General features: G+C 46.0%; 1 protein-coding gene across 1 annotated transcript in view; it reads right to left on the bottom strand.

Annotated features, from left to right (window-relative positions):
- The window catches only part of IQCA1 (IQ motif containing with AAA domain 1), a 231,767-nt gene that overhangs the window by 185,080 nt on the left and 19,529 nt on the right, over nucleotides 1-27,158 (bottom strand). The window contains exons 3-5 of the mRNA XM_056814786.1: nucleotides 25,674-25,793; nucleotides 18,517-18,708; nucleotides 17,221-17,292 (exon numbers count right to left, since the gene is read on the bottom strand). Coding sequence (XP_056670764.1) covers nucleotides 17,221-17,292; nucleotides 18,517-18,708; nucleotides 25,674-25,793 — 384 coding nt within the window. The remainder of the gene's footprint in view (nucleotides 1-17,220; nucleotides 17,293-18,516; nucleotides 18,709-25,673; nucleotides 25,794-27,158) is intronic.

Here is a 27,158-nt window from a genome sequence, read left to right as displayed (position 1 = left end):
AGGCACAAAGGGCAACCCCTATCCTTCAGGTGCTTACAATTACAAAGGAGGTTCATTGGTGTTGGTGACTGGGAAATCGCTAGGTTTGAGTGCTTGTGGAATATGTAATGGAGGACGTAGGACTTAGGATGGACCTCAAACAACTGAGGGAACTTGACAAAGAAACAAAGAATGGGGGCAGGTGGGTGGCTTTTGCTTTGGAATGAATACACAGTATTGATTCTAAAACAGAAAATAAGCAATTTAAAAAAAAAAAAGAGGAATATTCAGTTGCTTTCTGTTGCCCCAAGGATTAAAATACCAATCCTTTTTGCCTTAGCATGTAAGACTCCATACTCTGGCTCCCACTGACCTTGCAAGCTTTTTTTTTTTCATTTTTCCCTTCTAATCGAACTAGGCTACAGACTGTTCCTTGAACTTGATAATTTCTGTCTCACTTCTATTCCTACCAATGTGGTCCTAGGAGAGCCACTTAACCTGTGTAGTTCTCAGTTTCCTCATCTGTAAAAGGAGGGGCGCAGACTCAAAGGCCTTGAAGGTCACCCACCAGCCCTAGAAGACACCTATTCTTTTATGTGGCCTCTCAGAGTCCTCATCAGCACCTAAAATGGTCAAATTACAATTCTGAGGGATTAATGAGAAAGATGCTATCCACATCCAGAGGAAGAAGAACTGTGGGAGCAGAAACACAGAAGAAAAACAACTGCTTGATCACGTGGGTTGATGGGGAAGTGACTGGGGATGTAGACTCTAAATGATCATCCTAGTGCAGATATCAATGGTATGGAAATAGATCTCGATCAATGACACATGTAAAACAGAAGAATTGTGTGTTGGCTATGGGAGGAGAGTGGAGGGAGGGGAGGGAAAGAACATGAGTCTTGTAACCATGGAAAAATATTCTAAATTAATTAAATAGAATTAAAAAGATAAAATGGTCAAATTATGCATATACTCATTCCAAGCCTTCCCTGATCCCCCTAGTAGTTTTGAGGGCTCTTCTGTTCTCCAGATAAGCTCCTCAGTTACCATGTCTATCTCCCCTCCCATCTGCCACAGTACAGAAGGTCTTTGAGGGCAGGGATTGGCTTGCTTGGTTTTGCAGCTGCAAGCCAAGCTTTTAGAATACAGTAAATGTTTCATAAACTTTTGTTGAAATAATAAAGAATTGGAAAAACCCAGATCTGGGAAAAGAGCACAAGAGATGGACAGAATTCTCTGGTGGAACAAGCTCTCCACAGATTTCTTCTCTTGCACTTTGTCCCAAATTGACTTCAGCTTTCATTTAAAGTAATGAAAATGTCCTTTACTCAACCACCTTCTGTTTCTCAGCTCACATCTCAAATGTTCATTTTCCCTCATGCCTGCATTTAAAAAATAATAACAGACCTGCACATGTGCATCTCTGGACAATTTCTACATCTGAATATTTCAGCTCCTATGCATGCATGATGATTACCGAATGAGAAATAGGTCATGACTATTCCCTTTGCTCTACAGCTAACATTTTATTGATTGTTTTTATTGCTTTTCAATTAGCATCTAATCATGAATAACGTGGGCTTCTCATTTGTCCCTAAGTGGAGCCAGTTTCTTTCTTACCAATGGATTCATGCCTAAGACATTTTGAAGGGTCTTTTTCTTCTCTCTACTCGTGTACATCAATGAGTCCTTACGTGTACCGGAGCCCCCAAAACTGGGACCTTTTTAATCACCCTCTGCAGATAGTGACAGCCAGACCCATGTGGATGGAGTCTCCTCTTCTGAAAGGGGCTGTAATTTACACAGCTGCTTGAGCACCCCAAAAGCTCCATGAACTGGGCAGGGCACACACTCTTCTCACATTTAAGGTTTGGAGGAATTGTACATGTAAATGGGAAAAAGAACGTATTATGTGCAGGTGTGTATACATACATACATTAATAGAGATACACAGAAATATAAAGATAGGAAGAAACGGGCACTCAGAAGTTAAGTGACTTGCTTGAGGCATTGGTTGCACCAAGTAGTTAGTGCCAGACCAGCCAGATCTCAGGATTCCCGACTCCTATTCAAGCAATCTGAAGAGTGTAAGTTTCTTGAAGGTAGAAGCTGTCACATTTTAGTCTGTCTCCTCAACACCTAGAACAGTTTCTTTCACTGAGTCGGCAATTATTCAATGAATTTACATTAAATGATTTTACATTCTTTTGGAGAAAATATGCTCTTGTGTAAGGGTATACATTAAAAAAAAACTAAAAGGGGCAGCTAGTGACTTAGAGGATTGAGGGTTACATCTGGCCTCAGACACTTCCCAGCTGTGTGACCCTGGGCAAGTCACTTAACTCTCATTACCTAGCCATTACTACTCTTCAGCCTTGGAGCCAATATACAGTATTGATTCTAAGATGGAAGGTGAGGGTTTAAAAATAAGTTAATTGATTAAAGGTGGTTTGGGGTGGAGGCAGCATATTAGCAGCTAGAGACGTCTAGGGACCACTCACTGGAAGTTCAACCGAGAAATGGAACCAGTTCAGAGACGCAGTGAAGGGAACATCAAAGGCAGTCCTAGGCCCCAAACAACGCAACCACCAGGACTGGTTCAACGAGAACAACACTGCTATTGAAGACCTATTGAGCAAGAAGAACAAAGCCTTTATGGAGAGGCAAAATAACCCAAACTCTGCTCCTAAAAAGGACAGATTCAAGTCTCTCCAAGCCACGGCGCAGCGTGAGATCAGGAAGATGCAAGACCAATGGTGGGGAAAAAAGGCAGAAGAAATCCAGCGGTTTGCTGATATGAAAAACTACAAACAATTTTTCAGAGCCCTCAAGACTGTCTATGGGCCATTAAAACCCACCACCACTCCCTTGCTATCCTCTGACGGTGACACTCTCATAAAAGATAAAAAAGACATCAGCAACAGGTGGAAAGAACACTTCAGTCAGCTTCTCAACCGACCCTCTTCAGTTGACCAAAGCACCCTTGACCAGATCCCCCAAAACCATTCCATTGAACAACTTGACATCCCTCCTTCAATAGAGGAAGTCCAAAAAGCCATTAAACAAATGAGTGCAGGCAAGGCACCCAGTAAAGACGGGATCCCAACCGAGGTGTATAAGGCCTTAAATGGAAAGGTGCTCCAGGCATTCCACATAGTGCTGACCAGCATATGGGAAGAGGAAGACATGCCCCCAGAACTCAGAGATGCCTCCATCATATCCCTATACAAGAACAAAGGCTCACGAGCAGTCTGTGACACCTACAGAGGCATCTCACTACTCTCCACTGCTGGAAAGATCCTCGCCTGTGTTATACTCAACAGACTCCTGTCATCTGTTTCAGAGCAGAACCTGCCTGAATCACAATGTGGCTTCCGACCAGATCGCAGCACCATCAACATGGTCTTCATGGTGAGGCAAATGCAGGAAAAATGCCTTGAGCAGAACCTGAGTCTCTACATTGTCTTCATAGACCTGACAAAGGCGTTTGACACAGTGAACAGGGATGCATTGTGGGTGATCCTCAGCAAGCTCGGTTGCCCAGCAAAATTTGTCAAACTGATCCAGCTCTTTCATGTCGACATGACAGGGGAAGTCCTATCTGGTGGAGAGACTTGCAATCGCTTCAACATCTCCAATGGCGTGAAACAAGGCTGTGTCCTCGCTCTGGTACTATTCAACCTATTTTTCACCCAAGTATTACGACATGCTGTGATGGACCTAGACCTGGGCATCTACATCAAATGCTGACTAGATGGCTCATTATTTGACCTTCGCTGCCTGACTGCCAAAACAAAGACCACAGAGAGACTCCTCCTGGAAGCTCTCTCTGCAGATGACTGTGCTCTCATGGCCCACCAAGAAAATCATCTTCAAACCATTGTGGACAGGTTCTCCACCGCAACAAAACTGTTTGGCCTGACTATCAGCCTCAGCAAAACAGAGGTGCTGTTCCAACCTGCACCAGGGAGGCCAACGAACCAGCCGTGCATTACAATCGACAGCACACAGCTTTCTAACGTCAACACTTTCAAGTACCTGGGCAGCACCATCACCAACGACGGGTCCCTAGACCACGAGATTAATGCCAGGATCCAAAAGGCCAGCCAGGCACTTGGGCGGCTGCGCTGCAAAGTCCTCCAACACAGCGGTGTAAGCACTGCAATGAAGCTCAAAGTGTACAACGCAGTGGTCCTCAGCTCGCTCCTGTACGGTTCTGAGACATGGACACTGTACCAGAAGCACATGAAACAGCTGGAGCAATTCCACCAACGCTCCCTCCGGTCAATCATGAGGATCCGATGGCAGGACCGAATCACCAACCAGGAAGTCCTGGACAGAGCCAACTCCACCAGCATCGAAGTCATGGTCCTCCAAACCCAGCTACGATGGTCCGGACACGTCATCCGCATGGACCCACAGCGAATACCAAGACAGGTATTCTACGGTGAACTGTCAGCTGGACTCAGGAAACAAGGCCGACCAAAGAAAAGATTCAAGGATCAGCTAAAGTCAAACTTGAAGTGGGCTGGCATGACACCAAAGCAACTAGAACTCGCTGCCTCTGACAGAAGCAGCTGGCGAGCCCACATTCACCATGCCGCCACCACCTTTGAAGATGAGCGACGTCGACGTCTTGCCACTGCGTGTGAACGCTGACACCAGGCCACAGCCGCACCTCCCGTAACAACTGGCGTCCCATGCTCCATGTGCCACAAACTGTGTGCCTCAGCCTTTGGACTCCAAAGCCACATGAGGGTACACCATAGATGAAACTGCACAAAGACAATAGTCATTCTCGATCACCGAGAGACTACCACTAGACATCTAGTAAGAGCTGGTATTTGAGCTGAGGTTCCAAAGAAACAAGGAATTCTAAAAGGTAGACATGAAGAGGAAGCACAGTCTAGACATGAAGGAGATGCAATCTGTGCAAAGGCATGGAGATGGGAGGTAGAATACTTTCTAGGAGGGGCAGTGTTCTGTTGGAGCACACAGCCTGCTCTTAACACTCATTTATGTAGATTTTTTTCCTGAATAAAAATCATGGGAGTCATTTGTAGCCTCTCTCTCCCTTCCCCTCTATCTCTCTGCCTCTCTCCTCTCTTCCTCCTTCTCTCTCTCTCCCTCTCTCTTTCCATTTCTCTCCCCTGCCCCCTCCCCTCCTCTCCCTCCCTGTATCTCTCTCCTTCCTTCTCTCTCTCCCTGTCTCCCCCACTCTCTCCCTCCCTCCCTTCCTCTTTCTCTTTCCCTCTCCCTCTCTCTCTCTCTCTCTTTCACCCTCCCTCCCTCTTTCTCTGTCTCTCTCTCACCCTCCCTCCCTCTCTCTCTGTCTCTCTCTCACCCTCCCTCCCTCTCTCTCTGTCTCTGACTCTCTCTCTGTGTCTCTCTGTCTCTGTCTCTCTCTATCTCTGTCTCTCTCTCTGTCTCTCTGTCTCTGTTTCTGTCTCTCTCTATCTCTGACTCTCTCTGTCTCTGTCTCTGTCTCTCTGTCTCTGTCTCTCTCTGTCTCTCTCTCTCACTCTCTCTGTCTCTCTCTCTCTGTCTCTCCCCTCTGTCTCTCTCCCTCTCTCTCTCTGTCTCCCCCCCCCCCCCTCTGCTGAGTTTAAAGGTAGTAGATCCTCTGTATACACAAACCCGATGTTAATGAGCAATTTTTCCCCCTTTGGGCCAAGAGCATCTTTTCATCTTTAGCAACTTGTCTGGCCGTGTGAAATTCAAATTTGTTAACTCACCACATAAACAGCAGCTCATTTAAAAACAAATTACGAATATTAGAGGGAGCCCAGAACGAGGCTGTAATGCACTCGCTATCGAGCGACATCAGCTGTACAATAATGCATCTTAATGAAGGCTTCCCATGTGAATACACCATGATATTTACAAGCTCTCCACCGTTAATGACCCGGAGCTGGATAACGAAACTTACATTTCCAGCAAGGTCCTCTGTCAGCAAAAATATCCATATTAATAATTGATGTTGCTGTAAAAATAGGACCTAAGATGACGCTTCCTGAGTTCGTGGCAAATAGGACTGCACGGGCCATTAACTAAAAATGCTTATCTAATGTTTGATGGGCTTTGTCTTTGCAAAACCCTCGTCCAAATTAGCAAGACAAAACGGACATTTGCCCGAATGAGAGCTGCTCCATCCATCAGGGGCAAATAGACTTGCAAAGAAGTGGACGGAAAAGTTGTCGACCTCCCAAGATCCCTGGCTGGAGGCTCTCCGCTTCTTGGTCTCCCCCGCCCCAACCCGGGGCGGAAAGGGGAAGGTCTCGCGGTAGCTGGAGCTCCGCAGCACCTCATTAAGGTGGGGGGGGGCATCTTGGGGGATCCCGCCAGCTGAAGTGCCGAGAATAATTAGCGCCCCTCTCTCCCAACCTGTTCATTCTGAAACCCTCAGAGGCATTCCCTCAGTCAGATCATTGCCTGTCCCAGCATCCTCACTGCTGCATTTTGACAGATGGGAGGCGGAAGGGGGGAGGTAAAGGCTCTCCAATGGCCTCGCTTTGAGGCAGGCGGGAGGGGAAGGATGGGTTTCTGGCTTCCTTAAAGTGACGCGTTTCATGCATTATCTTTCAGACTTGGGCTCCCATGTTGGCAGCACTGGAGCACCCAGCAGGCGGGAGCAGCCCCTCAACATGGGAGGTGGGGGGCGGGGAGAGCAGAGATTGGAGGCTCTCTTAGTGAATCCAGATGAAGCCGGCTGGCTTTCTTTTGTGGTTCCCCAACACAAATCCAGCGCACGCGCCTCTCCCTGCTCTCGGTCAATATTTTTCCGCCTGGAAATCTTTGGTCCGAAATTTTCCTCTCGGGTTGTGCTTTGCAAAGCCTGGTGGTGGGTTCAGCAGCGGCGCTGGTAAATGCTCTCAGATGTCGGAAGCTCTGCGGCCTCAAATGGCTCCCACGTGCGCTCCGCAGCAGAAAGCATCCTCCTTTTCATGGCGCGTTTTGTTCCCCAGGCAGAGGTGGGGGATGCTGTGTGAGCCAGGGAAGGAGGAGGCCAGTGAGGGGGTGTGGAGAGGTGCTGCGATCTGCGCCTGTGGGGGGACTCGCACACCCTGGGACCAGTCTGAGGGGATGAGATGTGACAATAACCACATGGGCCGATGATTTAATACGTAGAAAGAAGTGCCTGATTGCTGCGCCTGGCACATAGACCCTTGTAGGTCAGGGCCGGCGGATATGCAGGGGACTTCAGAGTACCTGGGGCACCCCTCGACCTATACTTCCTCTGGGGATAGCAAGGATGCCTAGTGAACACGCAGGTGGAGGGACGGGGTCAAGAAGGGCCCCATCAAGGAATGCGATTGGTTTTATGTCTCTTGCGATGATTCCCGAACTGTTTAGGAGCCACGAAGGGGAGATGACGAGAGGCAGCGTGGTGTGGGGCCACAGTGATGGACTCTGGCCTAGATTCTCCTGCCGCTTCAGTCTCCGCTCGCCCAACACTCCCTTTGCTCAGCTGCAAGACCAGGGCTGGCTTAGCCCACAGGCTTCTTGCTAGGATCCAAGCAGGAATGTTCCCAACCCTCTGCAGACAGAGAAGTCGGCTGCTAATCCACCAGCACCTGGAAGGGAATGGCCCCAGAGTACCCCTGGAACTCGGGCAGCCTCTTTAGAAAAGCCCCCTCGCTGTGTGTCTTCCCCGAAAGACCTCTGTGCTTCCCCGGCGGCTGGCCACTTCCATAACCAGCCGGCCTCCCCTTGCACTGGCCTCTCAGACACACGCTCAGCTCAGGACACGTCTGAAGCCCACCATGTCCATGTGGGGGTATCAAATGAAAGGCGAAGGGAGCCCCAGAAGGGAAAGGATGACCCCCATGAAGCGCCTCTTGTGTGATCTGCTCCCTGGATGCTGCCGATTGAAGTAACGGTGACATATTCAGTGCATGGAAGACTGTCGAGGAACTACGGCCAAGGTGCAAGCCATGGTCGGTATGGAGGGCGAGAGGCGTCTGATGGGCGATGATGTCCTACTCTATCGATTTCCACGCCATTCCTAAACAGGGCCCAGGCAGCCTGCCAGCCTTCTCTAAGGTCTGAGGCATTAGCATCATGTAGCAAAAGGAAACAATGGGAAAAGAGCGTTTAAGATGGCAACGGAATGCCTTCATCAGGAAAAACATCAAATCTAGGGACATGCTTGGAGCTCTGGCCTGGCTTTATGATGGCTGATGTGTCACTACAATTATGAGCCATCTAGAGAGATGTCTGCCAGGACCCAGATCTGTTGATCATCATGGTCAAACTGAAAAGGACTTCGATTAATTAGTGAAACATATCCAAATATCAAAAGGAAAGTAGATTCTGTCTCTCTCTCTCCTTCTCTCTCTTCCCCCCTTCTTCCTCTCTCTCTCTTCCCCCTTCCTCCCTCTTTCTGTCTCTTTCTCTCTCTCTCTCTTTCTTTCTCTCTCTCTCTCTCTCTCTCTCTCTCTCTCTCTCTCTCTCTCTCTCTCTCTCTCTCTCTCTCTCTCTTCCCCTTCCTCCTTCTCTCTCTCTTTCTCCCTCCCTCCCTCTTTCTCTTTCTCCCTCTCTCTTTCCCCTTCCTCCTCTCTCTCCCTCTCTCTCTTCCCCTTCCTCCTTCTGTCTCTTCCTCCCTCCCTCTCTCTCTCTCTCTCTCTCTGTCTCTCTCTTCCCCCTCCTCCCCCTTGCTATCTTTCTCTTTCTCTGTCAGTCTCTGTCTTTGTCTCTCTCCCCCTTTCCCTCGTTTTTTGCTCTCTTTTCTTTCATGCTTTATTCCTCGTATTCTCTTTTTTCTGTCACTCCTTTCTCTCTTTTCGTCTCTTTCTAGCTAGATAGTGATACGCTACCTCTCTTTCCCCCCTCTCTCTAGATAAATATAGATATAAATATGAAGAGCACCTTTTCTAATTAGTTGATATTTATGTATAATGTGAATATAAGTACCATATACTCATCTATATGAACCTGTTAGTAGAAAGGGAGATTTTAAAAATTGTTATATAATAGTGAATCTTTTTAGAGCTCTAAAATGTGCAAAGTATTTTACATGATATCTAATTTTCACCCTCATAACTGTCTGGTGAAGCAGGTGTTATTATAATTCTAATTTTGCAGATGGAGAAACTGAGGTTGGGAAAGGTTGAATGACTTGCTTAGGTCACATAGCTACCATCAGTAGCAGGATTAAAACTCAGCTCCTCCTGACTAGTATTCAACATATGATTAAATACCAAAATAGTATTTTATTATTATTAGTCCAGAAAATGAAGCTTAAAACGTAAGCTCGGTGTGAGGTATCCATGGCTGCATGGCTATGACTCATAGAACATCCCTAAGAAGAATCCAAAGTGCAGGTGGCTTAAAAGGCAACAACAAAAAGCAACCACAAGACTCGCACTGGATATGAAATCAGGTGGAGCATTTTGCCAACAAATGGCTCCCAGGCCAGAAAGATCTGATTCTGTTATACGTTACAATTTCCAACTGTCTGATACACATTATCTCATCAGATTTTACAAAAGCCCTAGAAAGAAAGTATGACAGATACTATTATCACCATTTTATATGTAAATAAACTAAGGCTCAGAAGTCAAGTGACCTGCTCAGGGTCAAACATTTAGCCACGTTAGAGGTGGGGTTTGTCCCCAGGTCTCTCATCATTGCCTTTACAAAAAAAGAAAGCCTCTAGCATGTTGGGTGGATTCTCAGTGGAGCATTTAGGGGAAGACATGGACATTTATTGTGCTGAATGAGAGGGACGGAGAAGTTGCAATCTGTTACCATAGAAGGTGAGATTGGGGAGATAATGGGTCTATTGGCATGTACATGAATGGTCTTACCAACCTTCCAACAATCAGACAACAATTTATTCTCTGTCTGCATAGTTCTTGTCCATGCTCATAAATTCTCCATAGAGGAACCAACAAGCATTTATTAGATACCTACTATGTGCCAGGCACTATGCTAAGCACTGGGGACAAGAAGAAAGTCAAAAACCCAAATCCTGTTGTAGAGAGGATACAGGATCCCAAAGGTGAGCAAGCTGTCAAATGCAGCAGCTAGGTTGGGAAGAATGAGGACCACTCATCATATTTGGGTATTAAAAGGTTAATGGTAACTCTGGAGAAAGAGTTGCAGTTGAGTGTTGGAGGTGGAAGTCATATTGCAAAGAAGGAAGGAAATGAGTGAGGGGAAAGGGACTGAATTCAGTGATTAGAGCTAGCTGTTTTCCACCTATACACTTAAATGCTAAGAGAGATACAGGGTGATAGCTTGATGGGACAATAGAGTCAGGTAAAGGTTATTAAGGATGGGGGACACTTAGACGTGATTGAAGGCTGTAGGGAAGGAAGAGTAGATGGGGGAGACTGAAGAGTCATATGAGAGGCACTAAATAAAAGCACAATCTGTTGGAGAAGACAGGAGGTAAAGGGGAAGAGTACATAATGGAGAGCGGTTAGTCTTGGCAAGAAGGCTTTTCTACCTCTTAGAGACTAGGAAGAAGGAAGAGAGTGTTGCAAATGATGTCAAGGGGTTCTGAGATGCAGAGAATTCAGGGAAAAGAGGGAGTTTGTGTTCAATGGCTCCCATTTTCTGAATAAAGAGGCAAAGTTCCCACTGAGAAAAAAATGGGAATAGGGAGAAGAGGAGAAAGAGGAGGAGGAGGTTTGAATAGAGAAGAGAAAGCTCAGAGCAGCTTCTATAAGGAGTGAAATGGAGAAGCAATTAAGGAGGAATAAAAGGACTTTCTTGGGGCAATGAGAAACCAAATGAAGTCGGATACCATGAATTTCTAATATACCTAGTTGCATGGTTATATGATTTTTCCAGCTCCATTCAGGAGTACATGAAAAGAAAGAGGTTGACAGTGAGAATGATCTAGGTATGGGGTTGGCAAAGGATGATCACGAATAGGACAAGAGCAAGGGATCTGAGAGCAAAGAAAGCTTAGCAGAGTTAAAATGCCTAACGAGAGGGTCACTACTAAAAATGGGAGAAAAGTGAAGTCAGAGTCGGGCTAATGGTATGAGAAAACACTGAGGGATGAGGGGATGAAGATCATGACACGGACAAAGAATAGGCTCTAAGGATGAGGAAGAGAAAGAGATGGAACAATAGAGGATTGTGGCAAAAGCAAGGAATGTTCATAGTTTTTGAATAAGGAAGTGGGATGCTTATTGGTAATGGTCAGATTTCGGGTGTGGTCATCCCAAGGAATGGCAGCTGTGGACTAGGGTTGGTCATGGGCTTTAAGGAAGAGGTCAGGGCTAGAAGGAGCATCCATGGTACATTTTAATGTCGCTTAGTTAAATAGTAAGAATTAGGCATAAAAGGAAGACAGTGAGCTAGGCATCTATACTATGATCATATTTCACCCATTTGGTTTTCTTTCTATGGATTGATTATTGGGCAAAAGACTGTTGAGTGGCCATGGACTTCACTGAAGGAACCCTATGCAATTCTTGGGCTTGAACCATTCTGTATAATGACATTTGAAAATGAGGTATTTCTTCCAAGGGAATTACTCTTCTCTCTGGACTCTGCATGGCATCCTCTATGATTGTGGTGAATATCTTTGGCCAAAATATGAGTCCCTCTTTTATGCTTTTACTGGTATCATTCAATAGAAGTTTGTCGAAGAGATATGTCTTCATGACTGTATTTATCAAAGAATTTTCATGACACAAAATAGGAGATTAGCTATTAGGGGTAAATTTTGCTCTTCTGAGGTTAATTCATGAAGAAATTCTTTGACAAGATGGCAAATATTGGGGATTCGGGATGAGGAAATGAACAAAGCAGGATTTAGCAAGCACTCTGATACAAACACAGAAGTGGGGGACCTGTTTCTCAGGAAGCTGACTTTCTAATGGGAGAGGCATCAAAGGGATAAGCCAGCCAGGGAGGGAGCACTTGGATTTTTGGAATGCTTCGGGGATGGGGAGTGGAGTCACAGGAAGTAGACTGACATACTTTTTATAAGAGCCATAGCAATATTGATTTTATTATTGCTCTAGAGAGTAAAAGCAAGGAAGCTTAGGAGGGCCCCTGAGTTATCTGCAGGGTGGTAGGTTGGTTGGTGAAGATGGTAGAGTTCATGGAAGGTCAGCTTGCGTTGCTCTGGTGTGGTGGACCTTGCCAATCAGGATCGGCCTGTTTGCCTTTGAGTACCTGCATGCTCAATTAGCTTTCACAAAATTAGCTAAGTATAAAAGGTGCATTTTCACACTGGGAAAAGCAAGAAAAGAACAAAGATCCAAAGCTTTGCTTCCCCTCTCGTTGCTTCTTTCAGGATACCCAATCCATTGGGAAGGAAGAGACAGGCTCCTGCTCCAAGGGCAGACGACTGCCACCAGAAAGTCTTGGGATATTTATGAAACGACTTAGATCAAAGGGAAGCCTGGGAATCTGAGGGGGCAGGAGAAGCCCATCAAGGCTTCAGTGAAATGATAAATGCTTTGGGGGTCACATTTACTTTATTTTGAAAGTTGACTAGGGCTCAGACACCATGATTTATTTGAGATGAAGAAGCACACATGCAGTAGAATCATGGGGCTTCCCCCTCGAGGAAACCATGAGTTTCTGAAATGCTGGGACATAGATTTTCAAACTCGGCCCAAAGAAAACAAAGAGATTCCCCAGAAAACAAATGTAAGCCCTTCAGTCATGTGCTGATAGCAGAGCTAACCAGGGAAGGAAGGAATTAGAAACATTATGGTCATCCTTGGAGTCCCCTAAGCATTGTAGAATGTAAACCATTTGAAAAATAGAATTTGGCCGAGGTTTTACTTCAGAATTAAACAGCTCTACAAAATAAATGTGGGGCGATGCTATGGACTTTTACACGAGTGTCCCCCAAAAGGCTGGGATCCAAAAGATATTTTGCAATTCCCTACAATGATGGTGGAGGAGCCCTTCCAGTTCACATAAGTTTTAGAATACTGGGAAAGCAAATTTATCGTGTTTACACACAAAGATCTATGGTCATTTTTGGAGGGCTGGCCTGACTGTACACGAAAGGGATATGACCTGCGGCACCCTGCACATATATCAAGGCACATAGCTGTCTGCTCAGTTTGTTGTCCTTGGGGTCCAGAAAGAAAGGCCCGGGGCATTGGAAAGTTGGAGAAAATCATAAAACTAAGACAGAAGAATAAAAAATAACTAACCTAAAGTTATGGCCTTGTTTCCTGCAAAAAGCACCAAATGGGTGGCAGGGGGATTTCTTTGTGTCTCCTGCTTGAAGAACCCCTCCTCCCCCAAAAGATGAAAAATGAGTTTTAACTGCTTGATTCAAACAGAAATAATTTTCAGCTTTGTTTTTCCTTTGAAAGGAACAGCCTTTCAATAGGTGGTTACCTCTGCTGCTCCGTATCACTGAGCATTATTCTAGAATGGACAGAAATGGACAAGGTATAGCTAAAAAAATGGACACCAACCCCCAAAGGCCCACTTATCAGCCAATGGCAGCCATGCTTATCTCTCTACTTAGATGTCTCTTCCGAGGGGCTCATGCTATTGTTTTAGTCATGTTTTATGCCTTGATACTTGCAAATGAAACTGCTGGGGGAATTGGGCTCCCTAGTGGGAAATGCAAACATTCGAAATGTACCCCCAGACGGATGTAAAATACAAAACAACTGCATTTATTCTATCAACTCAAGCAATGGGAAGTGATGGGCCTCTTCAGCTAGGAGGCCTGGGGAAATACAAGAGCAGGACTATTCCTCGGCAGGAGATTGTCATCTTACTGGTGAGATAAGACACACACGCACACGCACACACACTTACACAGCTAAGCAATTTTTTTAAGTATCAAAATACAGGAGAAAACAGAGGTAAGAGGCAGGTAGGAATGAATGGTAAAAGAAGGGAGGGAAATCATCTTAGCGAGAAGAACAGCAGCCTCCTCTCCTCGCACTACCTGGGGCCTTTCTTCGGACAGTGATCTCGAAGAATAGAGTGTAGTTCCCTTAACACACTAGGCAGAGCCCATCAAAACCTATTTATGGGGTAATTGGTCACAAATTTATCTGAAAAGTTATAGAACTTCTTTATACCTTTGGCCAATCCTTAGTCCTTCCAGACATTTAATGCTTCATAAGATTGTTGGAGCATTTCCACAAAGAAACCTTTGAAAGCAAGTCTAGATGGGGAGATGGGAGGCCCTGGGTAAAAATCTGACCTCAGATGCTTCCTAGAAGTGTGACCCTGGGCAAGTCACTTAGCTCCAATTGTCTAGCCCTTACCAATATTCAGTATCAATATATCAATAATCAGTGTTGATTCCAAGACAGATGGCAAGAGTATAAACAAACAAAGGAATGAATGAATAAATAAATAAGCAACTCTAGTGCTCTGTTATCTCCTTTGTTCCTCACAACAACCCTGGGAGGTGTTATTATGGTCCTCATTTGAAAGGTGAGGAAACTGAGGCAGGTTAAGTGACTTGTCTGGGGTCACCTAGATGGAAGGTGTCTGAGGCCAGATTTGAACTCAGAAGATGAGTCTCCCTGACTCCAGGCTCAGCCTCTCTCTACTGCGCCACCTACTTTTTCTGGGAAGGTACTTTCTGAGAACTTTTTTCCAGTTCCCAACATGTGTATTTTGAAGTTTATCTATAAATCAGTCGTGAAGCATTTGAAGTTCTTCTCACGTGCCTGGCATGATGCTGCTGAGCACGTGGGATACGAGGGGAGGCGATATCAGCCCCTGACTTCAAAGGGCTCAGATTCCAATGGGCAAGGCCACCTGGAAGCAGCTCTGTGTCCAAGATACACACAGGGCAACTAGAAGGTTCTTGGAGGGCAGAAGCAGGTGGCTAGAGGAAAGGGCTCAGAAAGGCCTCCTGAAGAAGGTCAAGGAGGAAGCCAGGAGGCAGAGGGGAGGAGAAATGGCACATTAAGCAGGGGCACAGCCAGGGCCCAGGCAGAGAGATGGGCCCTCCAGGAAGGCCAGTGTGGCAGGAATGCTAGGCAATCGACCCTGTGTATAGACACACTATGGTTCGAGGTCCATGTCTGGGCTTTGCCTACTTGGCTTACAGTTCATTACTCTGACCACAGCCCAAATGTGACCTCTCCTGGGTTCCTTCCTGGACATCTTCTCAGCACGCTGCTGCCTCCATTCCAACCATCAACCATCTTCATTTCTGTCCCTCCTCTCCTTGCCCATCAGCACCTTGGACAGCTCCAAGAATCCAGCCTCTTAGCCCTCTGCTCCCTTTTATTAGAATGGAACCTCCCTGGGGGCAGAAATTGTCCTGCTTTACCCTTGTGCCTATGTACAATTGATAGTGCTGATTCTCTCACCTAATAAGAAGTGTGGATGCCTTTTAAATCTAACATCCTTCCTCAGTCACATAATTACTTGTGAGACCTTGGGTGAGTCACAGCCTCTCTGGACCCCAGTTTCCTGATTTAAAAAATAGCAGGTTGGTCTTTGATCTCTGACCCTGAGACAGACTCATAGTACAGTGTGTCATCTCTGTCCAGCCACAGACCCTCACTTCTTAGGGCTTCCTTTACAATCCAATGAGGACCCATTTGCCATTCCTCTAATACAGGGCTCTTTGGGCTGCTCCCGTGCCTTGGTCCTGGCTCTTATCTCTATGTAGAATTCCTTGCCCCTTCCCCTCAGCCTTATCCTCCCTGGCTTCCTGCAGGAATCACTTTAAAGCCCACACACTGAAGAGGGCCTTCCCTAACTCTCATTATTTTCTCTTTACCTTGTATATCTGTATGTTCCTAGTTATTTCTACATCATCTCCTCCATCAGAATATACGCTTCTTGAAGACAAGGACAGGATTTCTCCTTGTATCTCCAGCCCTTAGCATTGTACCTGGCACAATGGAAGAGCTTAATAACCTTCCCAGATTGACTTTCTGATGCTTCAGGATCCAGCCTCAGCCTCCTTCCTAGCCTTCCTTCTCCGTATGAATTCTCTGCTCCAAGCTGGAGTCGGGGTCGATTGAATATTCCTGAAGGAGCCTTAGATGTTTCCACCATTTGGCTAGACCTTTCCCTCTGTCTGATGAGTGACCTGAACTCTTGCCAAGGTTCTCTCAGGACCTGCCCTTAGTGCTGGCTTTAGACCAGGAGGATAGCCTGCTAGGTGGCAGGGAGGAGATCACTAACTCGAGGCTAACTATCTATCAGAGTGCTTCTCTGGGAAGGACGGAGCATTCCCTCCACATTCAGAGGGCCGGTGACATCCTGTCATGGGAGGAGAGTGAGGGCTGGGGGCTGAGGGGTCTCCTGACAAGGACAGAGAAGATTTGCCATTACAATGTCCTGTGAAGCTCTCAGAGGAGCTCAGCTCTCACACCCATGCTTTAGCACACCTCTGAAAATAGCACGGCACTGAATGACGACCTAGAAATCCGAAGAGGAATGATAAAAAATGCTTTCTTTGGACCCAGGATCATTACCCACCCCCAAAAGCCAAAGGCCTATGGGAAATAGGAAAGAAAGAGGTTGTGCTAGAAAAGCCAGTGTGATCATAGGAAAAGAAAATGGAAACCTGCCAGTGGAGACTAGAGACTCTCCTCCCAGGGGCCCTGAAGCCTGTAGCACTCTATGTTGAGGGCAGAAGAAATGAGGAGCTCAGACAAGGAAGCTCCAAGGGAGTGGAAATCTGCAGTTCCCTGCCATTGATGGGTGGGAGCCAGGAGCTTGCAGCAAGCAGACCAGGGTCTGAACTAGGGCGGAGACTGTGGGAAGGGACAGAAAGGGACAAACAAGGAGAATAGCATGCCATGATGGGCAAAATTGGCACAGAAATGCAAATAAAACCATCAAAAGTAAATACAAAATGTTCCAAAGGGAAACAGAACATACACAGGAATCATGCAAAGTCTCAGAGAGGAAAAGGTCCCTAAGATGAGCCTAGGAAAGAACTGGGGATTTCAACAACGGAAAATGAAGAGGAAGAGAATTCCAGAAGTGGGGGAGATCTCAGACAAATAAATACATTCCAGGGAGCGATGGGCTGCTGGGGACCAGAAACAATCACTGTAACCAGCCAGTCATTACTAGAGGTCATTCCACAGTTGCCCATTGCTGGTCATTTTGGTGTCCACTTCTTTGATCATCAAACCCCCCAGATCTAAAACTCCTGTCTAAAATGAAGATTTTAACAATTTCCCACCAAATTAGAGAGATGGAGACAGAAACAGGGAGAGGGAGGCAGAAGAAGAGAGAGACAGCGAGAAGGGACTTGTCAAAAGGAAGCCAGGCAGAAGTTCCACCTTTTTCAGGAAGACTCACCATTCCGAGAAATATCATTTCTTCTTCCTTTTCCTTCAGGGTTTTCCTAAACTGGTAGAATGCACGCCAGAGCTGGATTTAAACAGAAATGTTCACATCAATGGGCTTGTTAAAATAGAAATGGATACCCATACTATATCAGCACCCTCCCACCCACCCCCACCCCCAGGAAGAATGGTTCCAGGCCCATCCCAAAGTCAGGACATTTGTTCCTGGTCCTTGAAGGCAGAACTTTTCAACAGAGGAACATGGCACCTTAGAACTGATTTCACTCTAATTAGCAGTCACATGGCCCAACCCAGTGCACTCCATTAGCTGAACTTTCTTTGATTTAATTAGAAAAATAATCCCTCTGAAGGAGGAGTCTGCCATCTTATTTGGAAGCCCTCTGTAGAGTTCCCTCCCATTGGCAATGGTAATGAAATGGGGGAAACCTGGATCTGGGAAGAGAAGGAATATGGAGTTCCAATGTTGGAAAAATAATGTCTAAGATAGAAACCGAGTAGCCTAGTGGCTCCGGATGTTACGATGAAGTAGAAAGTCCCCCTTCTGGCACATACACCCCAGGTGCATGACAGACACCCTAGAAACTCTCAAGACTACCTCACCACAGCCTGTGGAGGTTGGGAGAGGGGATTTGCTGGGAAATCAGGTCTCCAGGTCTCAGCATCATATACAGATGAGAGAATGTGCCTTGGCAGGGCCGCACCTTTAGTAAGTGTCCATGGTAGGGCTTGAGCCTGGCTCTTTCTGGCTCTATGTCTATTGCCTTGTCCATGGCACCATGCTGGCTTTCACTGGAAATTTCTAGACCAACAAATGCCAGGTGCCAGTTTCCCCACCCCTTCCCCCAAAAAATAGTCCCACAAACTAGCTAAGGTTATTTTCAAAATTCTTAACTCGTGCAGTCTTTAATTCGACTCCATCAAATCTTGGGTTTTGACCCCAGTTTCTTTAGCAAAGATGTCATCTTCTCCCATGAAAACTCAGCTAATAATAGCCAAACAGCATCAATATCATCTCGGGAGACTGGAGGGAAATGCCTCCGAGGTGCTCTCCTTCATCGTTCTCCCTAGAAGTGGTTGGCCATGTTCCCCCTGAGTAAGTGGTTAAGTCTCTCTTGGAATTAAAGCCCAGAATGGCACAAGAGGGGAAGGGGTTGCCAGCCTCGAGTGCCTGGCCCAAGTCCTTCCTAATCCTGGAGTGACCCCGACACTCTGCTCCCCAGCCCCATGCATGTAGAGTTGGCCCAACTCAGTCTCTGCGCCCCTCGGTGGCAAACAACCAGCCTGGCACCTTTTGAATTCTGATGGCAGCCACGCCCATGTCCTGGATTTTCTCCCCATGAAGCCGGGCTTGTTTCTCCCTAAAATCTTGTTGATAGATCTGCTTCATGAAGACGGCTCTCAGACGCCCTTGGCGGGCTCTCTCGGCAATCTGGATCAGCTTCACGGCCTCCTCCAGGGGCATGACCTTCATGGGAAACTTCTACAATGGATGGCAAACAATTCTTTTAGGAGACACGCTCTCCACAAATAATCATTTCAGACATCCCGAATCCCTTTATTCCTGAGACCCCCTAATGAGGATGAACAGGGGCAAAAGAATGTCTGCATCCCAACCGAAGGAGTACTGGTCACTTCTTTTCTCCAGTTACTTGACCACAGGGCCAGAATTGGGGGTAGGCAAAATAAAGGGTCACCCACGGTCCAACACTTGGGTGCAATTGGGGGGCACTTTTAAATACCATTTTTACACATGAATGTATTGTTGTTGATAACAGAGAATTCTGAACCTTGTGAGGGAAAATATTCCCCTTCTGATAAATCACATGCATTCCAGGTAAGCACAAGAGCCCCAGGGAGTAGTAATGGACAAGGGATCCGGACTTCAAACTTTCCCTGTCCTTTTTAATCCTTTCCCACCAATCAGTAGGAATTACTCAGTACCTTCCATGTGCCAGACACTGGGGACACAAACATGAAAAAGAACACCGAACCTGCCCTCAAGGAGCTGACATTCCACAGAAGGAAACAGCATCTCTATCTACAGGAAACATAACAAAACAAAAGACTACAGAGGAAACACCAAGTCATTACTAGAACCTGGAGAATCTGGGAAAGCTTCTTGGAGGATGTGGCCCTGGAGCTGCGCTTGGAAGAATTCTCAGACCCAGGAGTGAGGAGGGAGAGAATTCCAGGCACAGAAGACACCTGGACAAAGGCAAGAAGAAGAAAGAGTATATATTCCGATGTGTTAAATATGCCAATTTTGCTAGAATGTATGGTTTGTTAAGGGCAAATAACGTTGGAGAGGGAGACTGAAGCCACAGCATGAAGGGCTTTAAATGCCCAAAAGTTTGCCAGTGATCTAGAAGGCAAAAGGGATCCTCTGTGCTCTCTATGGAGGGGAGTGAGGCGACGTTGACATTTCACCCCACCCAATCTCATTAGATGATCTGACAGCTTTTGCCCACACCCTCTGCAAATCTTCAATGAGAACTTATTCCATATGATGATTTTTCATGGTGGCAACAGAGTAGATTAGAAATGCAGATCAAAACAATTCTTCCAATTGACGATTTGTCTTTAGCTTGTATTTTTCCTTAGAGAACATCAATAAATAATAAATCTCTAACAGCCCTGGGCCGGAAATGAAGAGGTCAGACTAGAAGATCTCTAAGGTCCCTGCCACAACTGACCATTCCAGAATTTTAAGAGGAATATTAAAGTCACCACAGGACTGGGGCTGCTCCTTGCTTTTCTTTGTTCCACGGGCTGCCATTGCCCAAGTGGCCAGAAGGTGAGCCTCTCACTGTGTTTAATGAGGCTGATCTTTAGACAGTGTGTGACCCTGGTTTGGGGAAGGTTATGCCAATGGAGATCAGTGCTGGCAGGTTTTACCATACTCAAAAGGTTTCCATGATGGTCTGGCAATGGGCTATTTGTCTCTGCCTTGCCAATGTGTGCTGCATGGAAGACCCTCTCCCTTTCCTCTAACTCCCAGCTCTGCCCTGAACTCTGCCAAGTAATTCTTTCTTTGATGATCCTAAGGATTCCTTTTTATAGGGACCGTTAAAAGAGTGGCTCCCATGGACAGTAGCTTGTGCCAATTAAATCATTTTCCCCCTCAAGGAGGGATGAATAATAGGTTGACAAGTTCATGGGCTAAGATGGCCTCCATCTTCTCAAAGAGGAATGTATACATCCTCCAAAGAAGAGAAATAAGCAAATGTTCAAAGGCTCCCCTCCGTCCAAGTGTGATGGATGTTCTTACTTCATCCCTGATCAGACACAAAAGGTTTCAGAGAAAGTATAGGGAGAATCAGTGGTGGGATCTCAGGAGGGATAGGAAGTGATCAAGAATGGAGTTCTGAAGACACAAAGAAAGAGGGTTCCACTTCAGAGGAACCACAGATGTTGTCTAGAAAGACAATGCAGTTATACAAGGAGCTCACAAAGCAACTGAGATTTTTAAAACCACGCACAGTGTATGGAAGAAGCAAGGGCAGGCAAGAGAGGATGAATTCTACCAAGGCATGGCAGAAGAGACTAAGAGCAGTGTAAGAAGGGCTAAATCTCAAGACAAGTTGGGGCCAGTAAGAAAAGAGTTCTACTGGGGCAAACAGAGCTGAACCAAGGAAGGGAAGAGACCATGCTTGGAGAAGATGGAGTTACAATAACTGAGAACAGAGAGGAGGCAAAGGGGCTCAGTTTTATTTTGATTCTGTATTTTCTGCCAAGAATATGAGGTTTAGACACTGCATAGAGCGGCACAAACACGGTTAACCTGAACCAGCTTAGAAGAGCTGATTGTTAAATTTTCAGCGTACCTTGGAAATCAGAATGTGTGAGAAAGCAGTGTTTGCTTTCCTTTTCGTTCATTGCCTAAACTGAAGATAGTGATAGAAAAATGTGAATGCCCTGATCAAGTTTAAAAGATCAAGTCTTCCAAATTCAGAGAAAGGGCAGAGAATGGCGTCTACAGACTACAGAGCAATGAGTCCAACTTTAATAATGTTTTCTAGGATATCCCCAGGAACCAAAGAGGTCATGAAGGATTTTCTAGAAAAAGAATCAGGGACCCCTAAAGGGCAGCATGACTACATCAGTATTTGGTGGGCCCTTGTGTCCTTTGGGACAGTTATTGCTACATTCTGAGCTGAAGATAGTTTGCTTGATTTTAGCAAAGCATCTGGACAGAGCATTTCAGAACCTTCTTGTGGTAAAGACGGGTTGGTCAATGGATTTAAGCCAGAGTGGTCAGACCCAAAAAAGTAGACATGAGAGATGCCATGTAAACAGGCAGGGAGGTCTCTGGTGGAATTCCCCAGAGCTCTGAGCTTGGCTCGTGTTGCCAAACATTTTTACTGAGGATTTGGATATGGAGATAAATGGAATGATTGTCAAATTTTGCAGATACCATGAAAAGGGAAGGGAAGCTAGAGCACTCCCTGATGAGTGAGGGGCCCAAAAGGCTCCGGATGGCTAGAACATTTGACCAAATGGAACATGGTCCAATTTAATGGGGCTAAATGTCCTGCTTAACTTAAAAATGGACTTTGGGGGTGGGGGATGGACTTTGGAAGTCCAAGCTGGAAGAGCAGTGACGAGTCAGCAGTCTGACTGAGAGGAGATCTGGGGGCTTCTTGGCTGACTACGATGTCAATGAGTATTAACTATATGCTTTGAAAGCTAAGAAAGCTACGTTAAGAGAGGCATGGTAGCCATAAGAAGTGATGGCCCTTGAGCAGCTGGGTAGCACAGAGTGCCAAAAAAAACCCCCCAAACTGGAGATGTTTAGCTTAGAGAACAGAAGATGGCCGGGGGGGGGGCATGATGGCTGCCTTCATATCATATGGAAGAGGGCTAGATTTTTCTGTTGGGGGAGAAGGGAATAAACATTTATATAGGCACTTTTCTTTAAAAATATTATCTCGGGAGCAGTTAGGTGGTAGATAGATAGAGATCCAGGTAGATAGAGAATCAGGTCTAGAGATGGGAGGTTCTGGGTTTGAATTTGACTTCAGACACTTCTAGTTGTATGCCCTTGGGAAAGTCACCTAACCTCCATTGAGCTTACTTAATGCTCTTCTGCTTTGGAACCAAAACATGGCGTTGATTCTAAGATAGAAGATAAGGATTTAAAAAATAAATAAAAATAAAATATTATCTCATTGGACAATGGGATGGTGTTTGGTTGCTTAGGCCAGAACTGGGGGAAGTGGGTAGATAGATACTGCAGCTCTGGGCCTGGTGGAGGAGGGGTCTCCCTTTGAGAAATCTTTATGAAAAGGCCACTTAGCAGCGATGTGGTAGAGAGGGGGGAACTTGCTCAGGTATTGGCTTGTGCCCCCGAGGTTCCTTTCAACCCTGAGATTCTTATGTCTTAATCCAGGGTCTCAGATGTCATTTTTCACCTAGCGTACACATACACTTCTGACAGATTCCTTTCCCTTCTCAAATCTCTGCTGTCAGCCAGAAAGAAGAATGAAGAGGCTACAGACTCCCTGAGCTCCCTGGCCCCCCATTCCTGCCTCTTACCCACAACTTCAGGATCTCTAGGGTTCTTTTCATGTTCCCAACAGCTTTACCATTCACACGATTCACAAAAAAAGTGGATGGACGTCATCCAGTCTGGGAAATTTCTGTGACATCCTACATATACATCCCTGAAAAATAGCCCGTCTCCTGGCTCGTTGTGATCAAATCAACCTACCTATGCCAGACTTCAGCAAGGCGCATCCCCTTTATGGGCCCCTCTGAAAATACTGGAGCTTCAGAAGGCTTTGACTTGACTTAAGTGATTGGGAACGTCCTCAGTCGTTGCACCTGGAGCCTGGGTGTCTCCCCCTTCTAAGTAAAATGAGAAACTCTTCCCCCTCCTACGCTCACAAGTCCAGCTCTGGAGCTGGGACCTGTGCCAGAGGGGCATCGATTTCGAGTTTTTCCTGTCACGTCTGGGTCAGAGTTTTCCTGCTCTTCAACCTCTTGACAGAACGTCAAGTCCCTTTCTGAATGTTGTCTTCCTAATTTTCCAGCAGAATCATTTTTTCTTCCTGTTGAAGCCCTTATAGTCTGGACAGCAAAAGGCCCTCTAGCAAGCCAGCAGTCTCTTCTCCAACAGGAAAAAATAGGGCATGTAAATTATATAGAGATATCGAGACACGTGTGTGTACATATGTACACAGATTATGTATATCATATATGTATGTGTGTCTCTCTACATATATGTGTGTGTATTTACTATGGAAGAAGCACAAAGACCATGAAATCTTTAAAGGTCATGGGAAGAATTCCCTCACACGAGCTGAAACAGAACTACTCGGTGGGTTCTACCTGAGCTGCTCATGCCCACAGGCGGCTGCTTGGTAGCCGTGCCTACTTTGACCTCCTGTCTCTGGCATCAGACTGGAAAACATGAGTAGAGCTTTCAGAGTTTTGTTTTGTTTTGTTTTGTTTTGTTTTGCAAAAAAAAATCTTGTATCGCTTCTTGAGTTTCCTGTCCCCCACAGTTCCCAGTGGACATATCCCTCCTCTCCCTGAAGAGCATCTCTAGAGTCATTCTGGCTTCCAATTTTCCCTTTGCTCTTCCTTTCGTCTCCTTTTCTATGTCTGCTGATGACACTGTGCCCAGGCCAGTGAGCAGTTATCAGGAGACCAAAAGCACAAACAGCAGTGATCTCCCAGCTCTTCCCAAGAACCCCAAACTTCCAGCCACTTCCTACCTCGCCCCCTTGCTTCCTCCTTTCTAGGCAAATACTGGGGCTGACTGCTCTGGCGCTCCCCGGGCTCCACGGCCCTCTGGGTCTCATCCCTGGAAAACATAGAGCTACAGACCCCGTCGTTTCATTAGTCCGAGCCCGTCACTCACTGTTACCTCATGCCAAAGCCATGTGAGCAATAATAAGCTCCTTCCAGAGGAGGAACTGGAGAAATTCAGATGTAATACGAATGATTCTTAGCCCAAACACTGGCGTCAATCATTCCCTTACAAAACCTGGAGCAAAATGGATGATTTAGGTTTAGTGAACCTTTGCCAGCTATTAAATGGACTGAGCACATAGAGTTTATATAGAAGTGGGCAGCCAGGTGGTTCAGGGGATAGAGTGCTAGGCGTGGAGGCAGGAAGACTCGCCTGCCCGAGTTAAAATTTGCACTGAAACACTTACTAGCTGTGTGGCTCTAGGCAAGTCACTTCACTCTGTCTGCCTCTGTTTCCTCATCTGTAAAATGATCTGAAGAAGGAAATGGCAAACTTCTCCAGTATCTTTGCCAGGAAAGCCCCAAATGGGATCACAGAGTCAGACACAACAGAAACTGGCTGAACAATAAATGGCACTGACTTCCCACACTTGTGGGTTAAATGAGATAATTAAACAGCTATAAACAAGATAATATTTGGAAAGTATTTAGCAGAGTTCCAGACATATAGCAGGTACATAATGAATCCTTCTCTTTCTTTTTTCTTTTGCCTTCCTCCTTTCTTTCCTCCTTCCCTCCCTCCCTCCCTCCCTCCCTTCCTTCCTTCCTTCCTTCCTTCCTTCCTCCCTCCCTCCCTTCCTTCCTTCCTTCCTTCCTTCCTTCCTTCCTTCCTTCCTTCCTTCCTCCCTCCCTCCCTCCCTCCCTCCCTCCCTCCCTCCCTCCCTTCCTCCCTCCCTCCCTCCCTTCCTTCCTTCCTTCCTTCCTTCCTTCCTTCCTTCCTTCCTTCCTTCCTTCCTTCCTTCCTTCCTCCCTCCCTCCCTCCCTCTCCTTCCTTCCTTCCTTCCTTCCTTCCTTCCTTCCTTCCTTCCTTCCTTCCTTCCTTCCTTCCTTCCTTTGGTTTGACTATGTCACTCCACTACCAAATCAACCCCCATGGGTCCCTGTAACTTTTAGGATCAAATATATGTTCTTCCATTTGTCCTTTAAGCTCTTCTCACCTTTGCTCAACCTACCTTTCTAGCTCTATTACACAATACTCCCTTTCCCGGCCTCTGTAGTCCCCCCTAAAACAGTTACTTAGTGTTCCTCTCACCTGACTCTCCATTTACTGGCTCCATTTACTCCATTCACCTTTCATGGCTGACCCTCCTGCCTGGAATTCACTCTCTTCAGCCCACCCTCTCAGGATCCTTCGTCTCCTTCAAACTCAGCCAAAGAAGGACTTTCTATAATAAGAAGCCTTTCCTAATCCCCCTAACACTAGAGTTTCCTCCCTTCTCCCCCATAATAACCTCCTTCATTTGTCCATACATATACTGATTACCCCCTCCTGTAACACAGAAGCTCCTTGAGGGCATTTTGTCTTTGAACCCCTAGCACAGGGTCTGGCACAAAGTAGGCATTTGAAAACACCTCCTAGTCAGCGATACCATCAACTTCATGTCTGCAGCAGGCTCCCACCCATCCCAGAGACAGAACTGGAAAGGCACAGGGCATGGCTCTGAAAAGGTCAAGAAAGCAGGTACACACCACCATCAACGTTTCCAACCCGGCATGTGACAGTATGGTAGTAAGGATTTTCTCTCGTTCTTTTAGCATCTCCATCTTCTCCTTCAAGAAGTACTTTGGAATGGGAATGTCTAGCTGTTCCTGTGGAAGAAGGAAGAGATCAATGAGCCCTTTGGGGCTGGATTCCAGCATTCACAGGCAATCCTAATAGCTCCCAAGGATATGAAGGCTTGAGTTCCTCTAGCCCCTAGATTCCCATTTGACAGATTAGAAAACTGGAAGTGGGAGAGTTTAAAGAACTTGCTTGGGGGCACATGACAATCCACAAATTAAAATGCATACCAACAAGGTGGACAATTAATTTCCATTCATATTTTGATGATGATGAAGTAGAGGAAAAATAGCTTTGTAATGACCATAAATCAACTGAGTAGTGCAGGGGAAAGAGTCCTGCCTAGAGAGTCATCAGGCATGAGCTGAGTCTCACCTCTGATATTTACTACCTGTATGACTTTTGGCAAGACACCATCTCCCTGGCCTTCCATTTCCTCAACAAGAAGGCTGGCTTTGGTGGCCTCTGAGGACCCATCCAGGTCCAGGTCTATGATGCTACAAGTCGTGTGTGTGTGTGTGTGTGTGTGTGTGTGTGTGTGTGTGTGTGTGTCACACACACACACACACACACACAACTTCCATATATTTTTTTTTCTTTCATTTGAATTGATGACTAATCTCAGTTATTTATATCAGAACAGAACAAAACCTTACTAATAATCACTAACTGGGGAGCTAAGTGGCACAGCAGATAGAGCGATGGGTCTAGAGTCAGGAAGACCTGAATTCAAATTTGACCTCAGACCCTTACTATCTGGGTGACCCTGAGCAAGTCACTTAACCTTGTTTGCCTCTGTTTACCATTCTGTAATATGAGCTAGAGAAGGAAGTGGCACACCACTCCAGTATCCAGTATTGCTACTAAGAAAAATCTAAATGGGTTGTCAGTCAGACAGGACTTAAAAATGACAGAACAATAAAGATTGGTGGAAGACCAGTATGATTTTTTAATGTTTCCATGAAATTGTTATTTCCAAGCTTGTACAATATTTCAAATTAGGCTAAAACTGTATTGCCAGGTGGAGAATCTTGGGAACTTGCTTTAATTAACAGATCAATTTGTTGTCAGGGCAACGAATGTTTGTGTATAGATGATGCCGAATGACTTCTAAGGAATTTTCTCTGTAATCTCTTCAGCCTTTCTCTTCCTCCAGCTTTCCAAAGCAAACCTGCTAGTGAGTTTGTTTGCAAAACCTTGTTCCAGAAAACAAGTGGAAAATTCAGCCCAGGCCCAGCAGGGCCTCTCCCAGTCACTGAACTCCAAACATCTCCATCCCACCCCAATGAGCCAGGAACAGCTTTCCAGGCATCTTTCAAGGGTGACATGAAACAAGCCATTCCCTGATGGAACAAGAACACAACTGCCTCATCCCCATAATTCTGACTGCAGGA

Source organism: Monodelphis domestica, chromosome 2, assembly GCF_027887165.1.
Source record: "Monodelphis domestica isolate mMonDom1 chromosome 2, mMonDom1.pri, whole genome shotgun sequence".
Taxonomy (NCBI): domain Eukaryota; kingdom Metazoa; phylum Chordata; class Mammalia; order Didelphimorphia; family Didelphidae; genus Monodelphis; species Monodelphis domestica.
The sequence above is the reverse complement of the archived record's forward strand: the minus strand, read 5'-3'. Positions and strand labels throughout refer to the sequence as shown.